This window comes from Pseudopodoces humilis, chromosome 14, assembly GCF_049639895.1.
Source record: "Pseudopodoces humilis isolate 2021_Gansu_Grassland_sample_001 chromosome 14, ASM4963989v1, whole genome shotgun sequence".
NCBI classification, from domain to species: Eukaryota; Metazoa; Chordata; class Aves; order Passeriformes; family Paridae; genus Pseudopodoces; species Pseudopodoces humilis.
Genome location: NC_142213.1, coordinates 949,753 through 961,462, shown reverse-complemented (window position 1 = coordinate 961,462; position 11,710 = coordinate 949,753). Strand labels below are relative to the sequence as shown.

Sequence of the window (11,710 nt, the reverse complement as noted above, 5' to 3'; positions counted from 1 at the left end):
ACGGGACCGCTGTGCCCCACCGTGGCTATGGTAGCCCCGCTGGTGGTGCCGAGGGTCCCGGTCCTTGTCCCATCCGTGGGTTCACCGGGTCCTCACCGCTCACTCCAGGCACTGGGGAAGCTCCCAGACAACATCACCACGGCCCCGGGGGTGTCGGAGAGGGGGATCCGCCTGCACGGGGTGCTCCTGCTGCAGGGATCCCCTCTCTCAGCTCCTGGTGCTTGGAGCCTCCGAGCCCAATCCCGGCATTACCTCGCACCCAGCTCCCGGCACAGCAGGACACGATCGGGGTGAGAAACCCAAAAGTGCTGAATTTGAGCCCCCAGTCGAGGCTGTGCCTCCGACAGACTCAGAACGGCCCCTCCAGGAGCCGGTTGTCCCCTGCCGTCAGTCCGGCACAGGGACAAAGTGCTGCTGTCCCCGGGATGACCCTGGTCCTGCCCCGGCACCCACCGGCCACGGGGACAGGGTGGCACGGGTGGCTTATGCCGCGGGGGGACACGGTGGCACAGGAAGGTGACACGTGGGTGTCGTGAGAGGGGCCCCAAGAGCGGGGCGGGGGGAGATGGCGTGGCCGGTCCCTGCGCCGTGGCTCTGTGCCGGTGCCGGGTGATGGAGATGCCGGTTCCGGTGCAGCACCAGAACCGCCACCGGTGTCGCCGGTATCGCAGCTGTGCCGTGATGCCTGTGATGGTGCCAATGTCGGTGCAGCACTGGTGCCGGTGCCGCCGGTGCTGCCGGTGCTGCCGGTGCCGCCGGCGCCGGTCATCACTCCCGCAGTGCGGGGCTGGGGCCGGTGCCAGGTGCTGGCGGTGCGGGGCGGGTTCCCGGGGGCTGCGGGCGGAGCTGGAGCCGGTGCCGTTGCTGGTGCCGGGGGCGGTGCCGGCGGTGCCGGTGCCGGTGCCGGTGCCGGGCGGGGCCCCCGCGGGCTGCGGGCGGTGCCGGCCCCGCCGCGGTATAAAGGGGCCGCACGGGCCGGGCCGGGCGCACAGCGGCGGCGGCGGGTGGGGAGCGGCGGCACCTCCACGGTGAGTCCCGGTCCCTCCCTCTCCCTCCCGGTCCCGCTGGTAGCGGTCTCGGGGTGCCCCCGCGGTGCCGTGAGACCGGCAGCGCAGGGGGCTGCGGGGCCGGGGGTAACGGGCAGTCGGGAGCGCCGGGGGCTGCGGGACCGGGAGGAGCCGGGAGCGCCGGGGGCTGCGGGACCGGGGAGAAGCCTGAGGGGGCTGCCCGGGAGGTGCTGCCGGGTGTCCCTGGGGCTCGCTCTGCGCCCTGCCCGCACCCCCGAACGTGCTCGTGCACCCCCGAGCTGCCCGCACCCCCTGCCCGCGCTCCCGGTGCAGCTCCGCAGTCCCGTCCTGCCCGCGCCGCTCGTCCCATCCCGCAGCGGGGCGGGGGTCTGGCTGCTGCCATCCCCGCAGCCGGGGGTCCCGCCGCACCCGCTCGGGGTGGAGGAGGGCTCCGGGCGGCCGTGATTTCCTCGGGGACACCCTGCTCCCTGACATCCCCGTGCCCTTCCCTGTCCTCCAGCCCTGCCTGCGAGCAGCCGTGCTCCTGCTTGGGTGGATGGGAGGTGCTGGCACCGTACGCGGTGGGGTACTTGGGACCCCTACACCTCGCCTGGCACCACGCACGGTGGGGTCTGTGGGATCCCCGCACCTCCTCTGGCCCCGTGGAGGCGCTGGGAAGGTGTCACCCCCAAACCAGTGACCGGCGCAGCACAGGGTGGCCGTGGGGCAGCAGAGGAGCAGGGCCACCCTGCTTTTGCGTTCTTGATGACACAATGGGGAGGATGTCCTTCTGCCCTGATGGTGCCCCGTGTCCTCCCAGATGCCAGGGAGCCTCTCCACGGCCCTGCGTGTCGTGGGGACCAGCCTCTTCGCCGTGGCGGTGCTGGGGGGAATCCTGGCCGCCTACGTCACAGGGTACCAGTTCATCCACACAGAGAAGCACTACCTCTCCTTCGGGCTCTACGGGGCCATCCTGGGGCTGCACCTCTTCATCCAGAGCCTCTTCGCCTTCCTGGAGCACCGGCGGATGCGGGGCGAGGGGCAGCCGGTGCGGCCGGGGCGCTCGGTGGCCCTCTGCATCGCCGCCTTCCAGGAGGACCCCGACTACCTGACGAAGTGCCTACGCTCCGTCAAGCGCATCGCCTTCCCTGACCTCAAAGTGGTGATGGTGGTGGACGGGAATGGCCCCGACGACACCTACATGCTGGACATCTTCCACGAGGTGATGGGCTCCGAGCGCTCCGGCAGCTACATCTGGAGGAGCAACTTCCACGAGCAGGGCGAGGGGGAGACGGAGGCCGGGCTGCGGGAAGGGCTGGCCCGTGTTCAGGCGCTGGTCCGCAGCAACACCTACTCCTGCATCCTCCAGAAGTGGGGCGGGAAGCGGGAGGTGATGTACACGGCCTTCCGGGCGCTTGGAGACTCCGTGGACTATATCCAGGTGCATGCACGGGCTGGGGGGATGTGTGTGCGGTGAGCCCTGCCAGCGCGGCCGGGCTGAGGGGCTGTGGGTGGAACGGGAGCAGCCCCGGGAATCCTCAGTAGCTCCCGGGTGCCTGGCACCGGATCTGGCCCCACGCACCGGCCATGAGCCACCAGGGCCGGGGGCCACTGGCGCCGGGGTGGCTGAGGTGGTGAGCCCTGCCCGCACTGCTGCCCGTGGCTGTCCCATCACCTCCTCAGCACATGGCCTGCTATGGTGCCATCCCCTGGGACAGCGGGGCACGGGGTGCCAGGTCCCCACGTGTGACAGATCCTCCCTCAGTGGCAGCAGCCAGAGACGAGTGTCCTGGGCAGCGGTGCCCCGGTACCACCGAGCGCTCTGCTCCCTGCCATCGCCTGCCGGTCTCCGGGGCTCTGCCTGGTCTCGCCGTCCGTGGCTCGGGCTTGCCTGGCTGTGGGCTGGGCCGTCTGCCGGGCGCGCGTGGGCGGCGGGAGCGGGGCTCGACATTCCCTCTGCCCCCAGGTGTGTGACTCAGACACGGTGCTGGACCCCGCCTGCACCGCCGAGATGCTCCGCATCCTGGAGGCCGACCCCCACGTCGGTGGCGTCGGCGGCGACGTCCAGGTACCCTGGCACGAGGGAGGGCACGGCTGGGGGTTCCAGGGGGCTGCGGCACTGCCGGGGCTCACATCCATCCCCTCCCCAGATCCTGAACAAGTACGACTCGTGGCTCTCCTTCCTGAGCAGCGTGCGGTACTGGATGGCCTTCAACGTGGAGCGCGCGTGCCAGTCGTACTTCGGCTGCGTGCAGTGCATCAGCGGCCCCCTGGGCATGTACCGCAACGCGCTGCTGCAGCAGTTCCTCGAGGACTGGTACCACCAGACCTTCCTGGGCAGCAAGTGCAGCTTCGGGGACGACCGGCACCTCACCAACCGCGTGCTCAGCCTGGGCTACCGGACCAAGTACACGGCTCGCTCCAAGTGCCTGACGGAGACGCCCACGCGGTACCTGCGCTGGCTCAACCAGCAGACCCGCTGGAGCAAGTCCTACTTCCGTGAGTGGCTCTACAATGCGCTCTGGTTCCACAAGCATCACCTCTGGATGACCTACGAGTCCGTGGTCACCGGCTTCTTCCCCTTCTTCCTCATTGCCACTGTCATCCAGCTCTTCTACCGTGGCCGCGTCTGGAACATCCTCCTGTTCCTGCTGACCGTGCAGCTGGTGGGTGTCATCAAGGCCACCTACGCCTGCTTCCTGCGAGGCAACGCCGAGATGATCTTCATGTCCCTCTATGCCCTTCTCTACATGTCCAGCCTGCTGCCCGCCAAAATCTTTGCCATTGCCACCATCAACAAGTCGGGCTGGGGCACCTCAGGGCGCCGCACCATTGTGGTGAACTTCGTGGGGCTGCTGCCGGTGTCAGTGTGGGTGGCGGTGCTGCTGGGCGGGCTGGCCTACACTGCCTACAGCCAGGACCTCTTCAGCGAGACCGAGGTGGCCTTCCTCGTGTCGGGTGCCATCCTCTATGCCTGCTACTGGGTGGCCCTGCTCACCCTCTACCTGGCCATTGTTGCCCGCCGCTGCGGCAAGAGGCAGGAGCAGTGTGGGCTGGTCTTCACCGAGGTCTGACCGTGGGTCGGTCCCGTGCCGGGGTCATGCCGTGTGCCACGGCGGTCCCACATGTCAGGGTAACCACCCCCCGTCCCCTCTTCCCCATCCCGGAACCACCAGGTGCTGGGGTGATCCCACGTGCTGGAGTGAACACCCCCAGTCCCCTTTTTCCCAATCCCGGAGCTGCTGGGCAGCGCTGAGCGCTCCCAGCCCTTGGCATTTCTCATCAGATCTTGAAATCTTGCTTTTTTTCTTTCAGTATGTACATTTTTCCTACTTATTCATTTTTCCATCCCAAGCTGGCCATGGAGAAGCCGAGCCAGGGCTGCCCATCACCCAGCCAGGTGCTGCCAGCTCCATCCCAGCTGTGCCCTATGGAGCATCCCGGTGTGGAGCGCTGCTGGCTGCGCTCCCCACACCCCACCCCAGAATTCTCCGCCCTTCGGTGCTTTTTACAGGGATTTCAGTCCCACCTCCATGGTGCTACAGCACTTCCCACCCCCAGGACACACAGTCTCCGTCCAGCACGGTGCTGGCACTGCTGGCTGGTGCTGCCTCTGCCCACGGCTGCGTGCGGGCGCGTACCCACAGGGAGCCCCCCGGGCCTTTCGGGGGGTCTGGCTGCTCCAGGAGGGCAGCAGGTTCCTTCAGCTTTGCCAAAGAGCCAAGGGGGGATCCTGGCATGGAGAAACTGGGAAAACTGGTGGGCTGTGTGTTGGCTGGTGTTGCTGGAGACCCTCTGGGGCCACATCGTGCTCTGGCCAACACACAGCCCCACCACTCCCACCCCGCTACCTTCCCAGCGGTGGGAAGATGGGGATTTAGGCAAGGTGCTTCCCAACTTTCCCCTCCCCAGGGAATTCACCTGTGGGTCCTTTTTTCAGGACTTGGATAAAAACCCCTTTCTACGACGGAGCTTTTAGCTGGTTTTTGTTTAATTTAATACAAGGTTTTTTAGAAGACTTTTGTAGCTCTTTGGTATTGTCGCAAATGGTTTGTAAATCTATTTATTTTTGAACCTGCCAGGGGGACTTTTTTTTCCATATTTCGGGAGGAAAAAGCTGTTTTTTATATCCTGATGGAGTTGTGGAAATAAAGACTTGAAGTGAGGACATATGGTGTGTTTTGGGGAGGGTCCCTCCTGACTTGAGGGAGGTTGGTCCTGAGTCCCTGCGTGGCACTGGTGTCCCTACAGCTGCAGGAAGGGGGTAGAAGGAGACACCTCCACCCTGGCACCTCCATGGATCCCTGGGACCTGCTGGACACTGTGGACAGCCCCTGGGGTGGGACACTCCTCCCTGGGCTCACAGGATGTCCCTGTCTACCAGAAGCCACATCCCCATGTGTGATCCACCACACAGGTCTGTGGCTAAGAGCTTGGTTGCTCTCTGAAAAGAGTCATTTTAGGGGGAAAAGTGACCCAGAAAGGGCTTTAGGTGCTCAGACACAGGAGCCAGCAGCCCTAGAGTCTCCTGTGCAGGACAGGGATGAAGTCCTGGATCTCCCCAAGTCCCTGCTGTTCTTTCCAGCAGCAGGTCACAGTTCATAGCCCCCATCCTTCCCCTCACACCTTCTTGGGCACGTGGGTGATGATGGGCTTGGGGCGGGTTTTGAAGAGCAGTTTGGTTTTGATGAGGGCAGTAACAGTGTAGTGGCCATGGGGGCCCGTGGGGCTGGGCTGGGGGGCTCCTCTCTGCTTCACCAGCACAGCAAACGGCTTCTCCAGCTGCACCACCTTCCCGTAGAGGATGTGGTGGCCCACGATGAGCACGGGAATGCCCTGGGGAGAGCAGAGGGTGAGGCCGGGCTGGGCTGTCCCTGGCAGGTCCCAGCGGTGTCCAGCCTCACCTCGCAGGTGTAGTGCAGGTCTCCCAGCAGGTTCCCGGCCAGGTCCCCGCTCTGCCGGGGCTCCACCTCGCCCTGCAGCTCCACCAGCACCCACTGGGCCAGGGCCCCCGTGCCACCGCTGTGGGACAGACAGTGGGGATGGTCACCCAGGCCCCAGCAGGAACAGGGGCCACGGGGACCGGCCCCACGGGGCTCACCTGGAGATGACGATCTGCACCATGCCGGGCCCTGCCAGGGGCTGCAGAGACACAGTCATGGAAGGGGGAGTGGGTGGGGGAGCAGGAGCCCCCGGCCCTTCCCCTCTGGGGGGTCCCAGGAGGAACTTCTGCCCCTGGGCCCCACAGACCCGCCATGCACAGACCCTGTTCTAGGCCCACAAATCCTGAGATCCATCCCCCGGGTCCCACAGATCCCCAGGCCATCCATCCCCCGGGTCCCGCAGATCTCCCCATAACGGGTCCATCTGCCCCCCCGGCCCCCATGCCCAGAGCCCAAACCCCCCCAGCCCCATCCCCTGCCCAGAAACCACCCCCCAGACCCCGAGCCCCTGCAGCCTGCCGCGGACACCGCAGGCCCCTAGGCCCGGATCCCTTCCGCGCGCCCCCCGCCCGGTTCCGCGGGGCGCTGGTGCCCTCCAGCGGCGCCGATGCCGCGGGGGCGGCCCGGAGCGGCCCGGCCGGCTCCCTCCGGCCGGAGCCCTCCCGCCGCCCCGGCCCCGCTCCCGCACCCGCCGCCGGCAGCGCCCGAATCTCCCGCCGCGCCCCCGCCTCCGCTTCCGGCCCCGGGGCAGCTCCGGTTCCGGCGCGCCGCGCGCACGTGGGGCGGAGCGGGGCCGGCAGCGGCAGCGGAGCGGCGGCGGGGCCGGCGGAGCGCCATGGGCGAGTTCGAGGTGCACCGGGTGCGGTTCTTCGGGCTGGTGCCGGCGGGCGTGCGCTGCCTCGCCTGCCACCCCCGCGGAGCCCGCCTGGCCCTGGCCCGCACCGACGGCACCGTCGAGGTGTACAACTTCGCCGCCAACTACTTCCAGGAGAAGGTGAGAGTGCCGGCAGGGCCGAACCGGGGCTGTACTGAGCCGTACCGGGCTTTATCGAGCTTGTACCGGGCACGTACCGAGCCCGTACCGGGCTTACTTGGTCCTTCCGATCGGCACCGAGCGTGTGCTGGGCCCGTACCGAGCCGGGACCAGGCTTTGCCCGGCCCTAGGGATGTGCGGGGAGGCTGTGCGGAGCTGTGCCCGGCTGTGTGGCCCTGGCGGTCCGTGCCGTGCTCCCGGGTTCCCGTGATCCGGTTCTCTGCAGGTGATCCCGGGGCACGAGGCGCGCTCGGTGGAGTCGCTGTGCTGGGCGGCCGGGGAGCGGCTCTTCGGGGCCGGGCTCGGCGGGGACATCACCGAGTTCGACCTGTGCGGGCTGAGCGCGGCCCGAGGCGTCGATGGCGGCGGGGGACCCATCTGGAGCATGGTGGCCAGCGGCACCGGCACCCAGCTGGCGGTGAGTCCCGCCGGGAGCGGCTCCGGGGCGAGGGTCCCGCTGTGCCCCGCGCTCATCCCGACCCCCGCAGATCGGCTGCGAGGACGGATCCGTTAAGATCTTCCAAGTCGTTCCTGGGGGGATCCAGTTTGAGCGGAACCTGGACAGGCGGAAAGGTGGGTCCTGGCTGCGGTACCGTCCCTCTGTCCCTCCGGGTGTCCCGGTGACCGAGAGGCCGTGAGCCCACGGGCTGTCACACGGGAGCTTCCCTCCCCAGGCCGTGTCCTGTGCCTGTCCTGGCACCGCTCGGGCACTCACATCGTGGCTGGCTCCATCGACTTCTTCCGCGTGATCGACGTCGCTTCAGGTACCGCCTGTCCCGGGAGCAGCCCCATCCCATCCCCCGGGACCGCTGTCCTCCGGGGCATCCCCCGGCCACCCCCAACCTTCTCCCACTGCAGGCCAGACAGTGCAGAGGATCATGGTGAACCACCAGGTAGAGAAGGCCAAGCGCGAGTGCGTGGTGTGGGCCATCGCCCTCCTCTCCAGCGGCACCGTGGTCAGTGCCGACTCCTTTGGGAGGGTGCAGTTCTGGGACTGGGAGCAGGGCACGCTGGCTGAGTCCCACACCGTCAGCACCTCGGCCGCGCTCTCTCTGGCCGTGTCAGAGGTGGGTGACACCCCCAGTCCCCCCTGGCTGACAGGGAGCTGCTGCACTCAAAGCCTCCTGGCAGCGCCCTCCTGTTGTTCCCGGTCTGCTCCACAACCTCGTCCCGTTTTCCTCCGCAGAAGGAGGACAGCATCGTCGTGGGCACCTCGACCGGGGCCACCTACCAGCTGCAGCTGCTGCCGGTGAAGCTGGGCGGGCTGGAGAAATGCTGGGTGCGGACAAAGCCCTTCCAGTTCCACAGCCACGACGTGCGGGCCGTGGCGCACAGCTCCACCGCCCTCATCTCCGGGGGTAGGACTGCCGCTGGCACCGGGACTGGGCTGGATGTCCCCTCCCGGTCCCGGCTCGGCTGACCTGTGCTTGGCCTCCAGGCCTGGATGCCCAGCTGGTGATCCGCCCGCTGATGGAGAAGGTGCAGAAGAAGGGCTACGACGCAGTGCTCCGAAAATTCACCTTCCCCCACGTGAGTGATGCATGGACTGGGGTCTTGGAGCTGCTGGGGCTGGCAGGGCCGGATGTCCCTGCACCGCCAGGTGCCCTCATTGCCCCCAGTGTTCCTGGCCTGTCCCTGGGTCCCTCCTCTGTCCTGTCGTGTCCCCTTTCCTGGTACATCTGGAGGCTCCTGCTAAGGAGCAGTGGAGGTTGTCAAGCTGGTCTTGCTGGGTCTCCATCTCCAGGCTCCCATCCCACGGGACCTGATTTCCCTGCTCTCCCCCGCTGTGGAGTCTCCAGCACCCCAGGGCACTCCAGCTGTGCCCCAGCCTGTTGTGCCAGGCTGTGGGTCTGTGACATCCTGCCTGTTTTTCCACGCAGCGACGCCTCGTCTCCTGTGCCAGGAAAGCCCGGCTGCTCCTCTTCCAGTTCTCCCAGTACCTGGAGCTCTGGAGACTTGGCTCCACTGAGGAGACTGGTGAGTCACAGGTGCAGCTCTCTGCCGTTGGCTCCCTGGCAGAGCCCATGCTGGATTCCAGGATTGAGCTGTCCTGGGCCTCAGGGAAGGGTCTGGGTACTCCCCCAGGATCCACAGCTGCTCAAAGAGCCCCGTGTGGTTTTCCCAGTATCACTGATGGTCCGTGTATTTTCTTTCCCAGGAAAGGACGGCGAGGTCCTTCCCCCGTGCCGGATGCCCGAGCATCTCGTGCAGCTCAAGAGCAAGGTAGGGCTGAGGGGGCTGGGGTGCAGCTGGGGTGTGCTGGGCTCTGGGGGTCCCTCAGGCCCCCTCAGTCCTGTGGTGTTCCCAGGGCCCGGAGCACATCTACTGCAGCTGTGTCTCACCCTGCGGCACCTGGGTCGGCTACTCCACGGCCTCCCGCTTCCAGCTGTACCGCGTGCACTGTGACGGGGATGGCGTCAGCCTCAGGAAGGTCAGAGGGCTGGGGGGCTGTGGGGTCCTGGGGGCTGGCGTGGCCGGTGTCACTCGTGGGGAGTCTGGGTGACAGTGGGGTGCGTTCTCCCACTCCCAGGTCCCCAAAGTGCCCAAGCTGCTGCCTCCAGCATACCAGCTCCAGTTCTCCGCCGACTCCGAGAGCCTCTTTGTCGGCTCCGCTCGAGGATCTGTCCACGTCTTCCAGCTGCTGGAGCCGGGGGGCTGCAAACACCTGCACACGCTGCAGCCACCCTCAGGTGTGGGCTGGGGGGAGCTGGGGTGGTGCTGGGGCTTCCTGGGCGCCGCATCCCCCTCCCTGTGGGTGCAGAGGAGGGGTGTTCCCCTTTCCTGCCCTGAGGGTGTGTGCCCCCATGGCCGGGCACTGGACAATCAAGGGCTGGGTGTCTCTGGGGGTTTGGGGCTCCCAGCACCTCTTTCAGCCCGAGGGTCTCTGCAGGCTGCTCCGAGGCCGTTTACCTGCTGGCGCCGAGCGCGGACGGGCACTGGCTGGCAGCCGTCAGCGGCGACTGGGCCATCCACATCTACAACCTGAAATGCTTCCAGGTGGGCCTGGAGTGACCCCCCAGCCTCAGGGGATGTGGGATGGGGGGCTCAGCAGGCAGGGCCCCCCTGGGAGCCATCACTATGTCCCCTGAGCAGGGCAGGGATGGGTGTGTGGGAAGGGGGGTCAGAGGCAGTCCCGGAGGTTCTGGTCGGGGGGGACGTGTGGGAGAGGTGTCAGCGGTGGTCCCGGTGGGTCCTGTCAGTGCACTGTCCCCTCCTGCAGCATCACTGCGTGGTGCCCGCCTACAGCTGCGCCGTATCGGCCCTCGCCATCCACCCCAGCACCAACAACCTCGTCATCGCCTACTCGGACCAGCAGGTAGGAGCTCTCCTGCTCAAGCTCTCGGGGCCCTGCTCCCTTCCCTGTGCCTGTCTCCCTGCCTTCAGGGCTTTTGGCTTGGCTCAGGGGCCCGGCTGGAGCTGCTGGCACGGGGGTGCTGTCAGGAGCAGCCCCCCTGAGCCGCCCGTGTGCTGCTGTCCCGCACAGCTCTTTGAGTTCAGCATCCCTGAGAAGCAGTACACGAGCTGGAGCCGCGCCGTGCAGAGCCGGGGGCTGCACCGCACGTGGCTGGAGCGCGACTCGCCCATCACACACATCACCTTCAACCCCAAGAACCCCGCTCACATCCTGCTCCACGACACCTACCTGCTCTGCATCCTCGACAAGTCCCTGGTGAGCGGGCGGAGGGTGGGGGTGCCTGGGCTGTGTCCCTGCGGGAGCGCTGACCTGGGCTGTGCCCGCTCTCGCAGCCCCTGCCCGATGACAGCACCCTCCTGATGAACCAGAGCACCCTGAAACAGCTCCCAGAGACGGCCAGGAAGCGGCAGCTCCACGCCTTCAAGATCTGCAAGAAGTTCCAGGTGGGTGATGGTGTTGGGGAGCGGGGTCAGGGAGGTGCTCGGGCTCTGGAGAGGGACTTTGCACAAGGGTATGGACAGGACACAGGGAATGGCTTCCCAGTGCCAGAGGGCAGGTTAGACAGGATAGTGGGATGGAAGTGTTCCCTGTGAGGGTGGGCAGGTCCTGGCACAGGTGCCCAGAGAAGCTGTGGCTGCCCCAGGATCCCTGGAAACGTCCAGGGCCAAGTTGGCTGGGGCTTGGAGCAACCTGGGATAGTGGAAGGTGTCCCTGCCCATGGCAGGGGGTGGAATAAGATCCCTTCAAGTTCCCTTCCACCCCAAACCATTCCCCGATTCCATGATTCCCATCTCCTGCCTTTCAGCCACTGCTCTTCATGGATCTGCTGGACGAGAACTGCCTGGTTGTGGTAGAACGACCCATCATGGACTTCAAAACGCAGCTGCCTCAGGCTGTCCAACAGAAGAAATTTGGCACCTGAGAGCAGAAGAAGCTACTCCAACCTCGGGAACTGTCTCTGTGCTGCCTTCCTGGGGCACTGTAAGAATTTTCTTAAGGTGCTGTAGGAATAAAACCTCACTGTTCTGTACGTGCCCAGGCTCAGGGCTCATCCTTGTGCCTGACTCCCAGATGTCACACCACCAATCATGTCATCGTGATCCTCATGTCCTTCCAGTTCTCCTCCCCGGCGCTGCGGGGACAAGGTGACACCCCAAATTCCTTCCCTTTTCCCTTCCAATGTCTAATCCCAGCATTGGCTTCTCTCTCCCCAGTGGCCGGGTGGGTCCATGGGTGCTGCCAGGGGCCGGGCAGCCTCATTCCCTAAGGACGGGGGTCTGTGGGTGTTGCGTGGGGCAGGGAAGCGTCATTC

At 66.4% G+C, this 11,710-nt stretch overlaps 3 protein-coding genes across 5 annotated transcripts; 2 read left to right on the top strand and 1 right to left on the bottom strand.

Annotated features, from left to right (window-relative positions):
• Window positions 1-1,004: 1,004 nt before the first annotated feature.
• On the top strand, window positions 1,005-5,173 carry HAS3 (hyaluronan synthase 3). Of its 2 annotated transcripts, none has more exons than XM_088062284.1 (4): window positions 1,005-1,028; window positions 1,828-2,229; window positions 2,974-3,075; window positions 3,158-5,173. In XM_088062284.1, the coding sequence occupies exons 2-4, from the start codon at window positions 1,828-1,830 to the stop codon at window positions 4,079-4,081; spliced, it is 1,428 nt and encodes a 475-aa protein (XP_087918410.1). In that variant the 5' UTR covers window positions 1,005-1,028; the 3' UTR covers window positions 4,082-5,173. The 2 variants fall into 2 exon arrangements, with proteins under 2 accessions (XP_087918410.1, XP_005531955.2); XM_005531898.2 differs by having other exon boundaries at window positions 1,828-2,448.
• On the bottom strand, window positions 5,055-6,659 carry CHTF8 (chromosome transmission fidelity factor 8). 2 transcript variants are annotated; one of them, XM_014260546.2, is made up of 4 exons: window positions 6,639-6,659; window positions 6,109-6,149; window positions 5,912-6,029; window positions 5,055-5,843 (listed from the first exon to the last, which is right to left on the bottom strand). In XM_014260546.2, exons 2-4 carry the CDS (start codon window positions 6,129-6,131, stop codon window positions 5,628-5,630), a joined length of 357 nt encoding a protein of 118 aa, XP_014116021.1. In that variant the 5' UTR covers window positions 6,132-6,149; window positions 6,639-6,659; the 3' UTR covers window positions 5,055-5,627. The 2 variants fall into 2 exon arrangements, with proteins under 2 accessions (XP_014116021.1, XP_005531956.2); XM_005531899.3 differs by lacking the exon at window positions 6,639-6,659 and having other exon boundaries at window positions 6,109-6,312.
• Window positions 6,660-6,726: 67 nt separating this feature from the next.
• UTP4 (UTP4 small subunit processome component) lies at window positions 6,727-11,428 on the top strand. Its single transcript, XM_014260543.2, has 16 exons — window positions 6,727-6,944; window positions 7,210-7,401; window positions 7,472-7,556; window positions 7,658-7,747; window positions 7,842-8,050; window positions 8,170-8,341; window positions 8,422-8,513; window positions 8,864-8,960; window positions 9,142-9,206; window positions 9,292-9,414; window positions 9,514-9,673; window positions 9,874-9,980; window positions 10,204-10,299; window positions 10,468-10,653; window positions 10,731-10,841; window positions 11,204-11,428. Exons 1-16 carry the CDS (start codon window positions 6,786-6,788, stop codon window positions 11,318-11,320), a joined length of 2,061 nt encoding a protein of 686 aa, XP_014116018.1. The 5' UTR covers window positions 6,727-6,785; the 3' UTR covers window positions 11,321-11,428.
• Window positions 11,429-11,710: the final 282 nt, after the last annotated feature.

Coding starts and splice junctions, on each gene's coding strand:
- CHTF8 (XM_005531899.3), bottom strand. CDS start 6,167: ATGACTGTGTCTCTGCAGCCCCTGGCAGGGCCCGGCATGGTGCAGATC. Junction 6,030..6,108: donor GTGCAGATCGTCATCTCCAG/GTGAGCCCCGTG, acceptor TCTGTCCCACAG/CGGTGGCACGGGGGCCCTGG. Junction 5,844..5,911: donor ACCTGCACTACACCTGCGAG/GTGAGGCTGGAC, acceptor TGCTCTCCCCAG/GGCATTCCCGTGCTCATCGT.
- HAS3 (XM_005531898.2), top strand. CDS start 1,828: ATGCCAGGGAGCCTCTCCACGGCCCTGCGTGTCGTGGGGACCAGCCTC. Junction 2,449..2,973: donor ACTCCGTGGACTATATCCAG/GTGCATGCACGG, acceptor CTCTGCCCCCAG/GTGTGTGACTCAGACACGGT. Junction 3,076..3,157: donor GCGTCGGCGGCGACGTCCAG/GTACCCTGGCAC, acceptor TCCCCTCCCCAG/ATCCTGAACAAGTACGACTC.
- UTP4 (XM_014260543.2), top strand. CDS start 6,786: ATGGGCGAGTTCGAGGTGCACCGGGTGCGGTTCTTCGGGCTGGTGCCG. Junction 8,514..8,863: donor GAAAATTCACCTTCCCCCAC/GTGAGTGATGCA, acceptor TTTTCCACGCAG/CGACGCCTCGTCTCCTGTGC. Junction 9,981..10,203: donor ACAACCTGAAATGCTTCCAG/GTGGGCCTGGAG, acceptor CCCCTCCTGCAG/CATCACTGCGTGGTGCCCGC.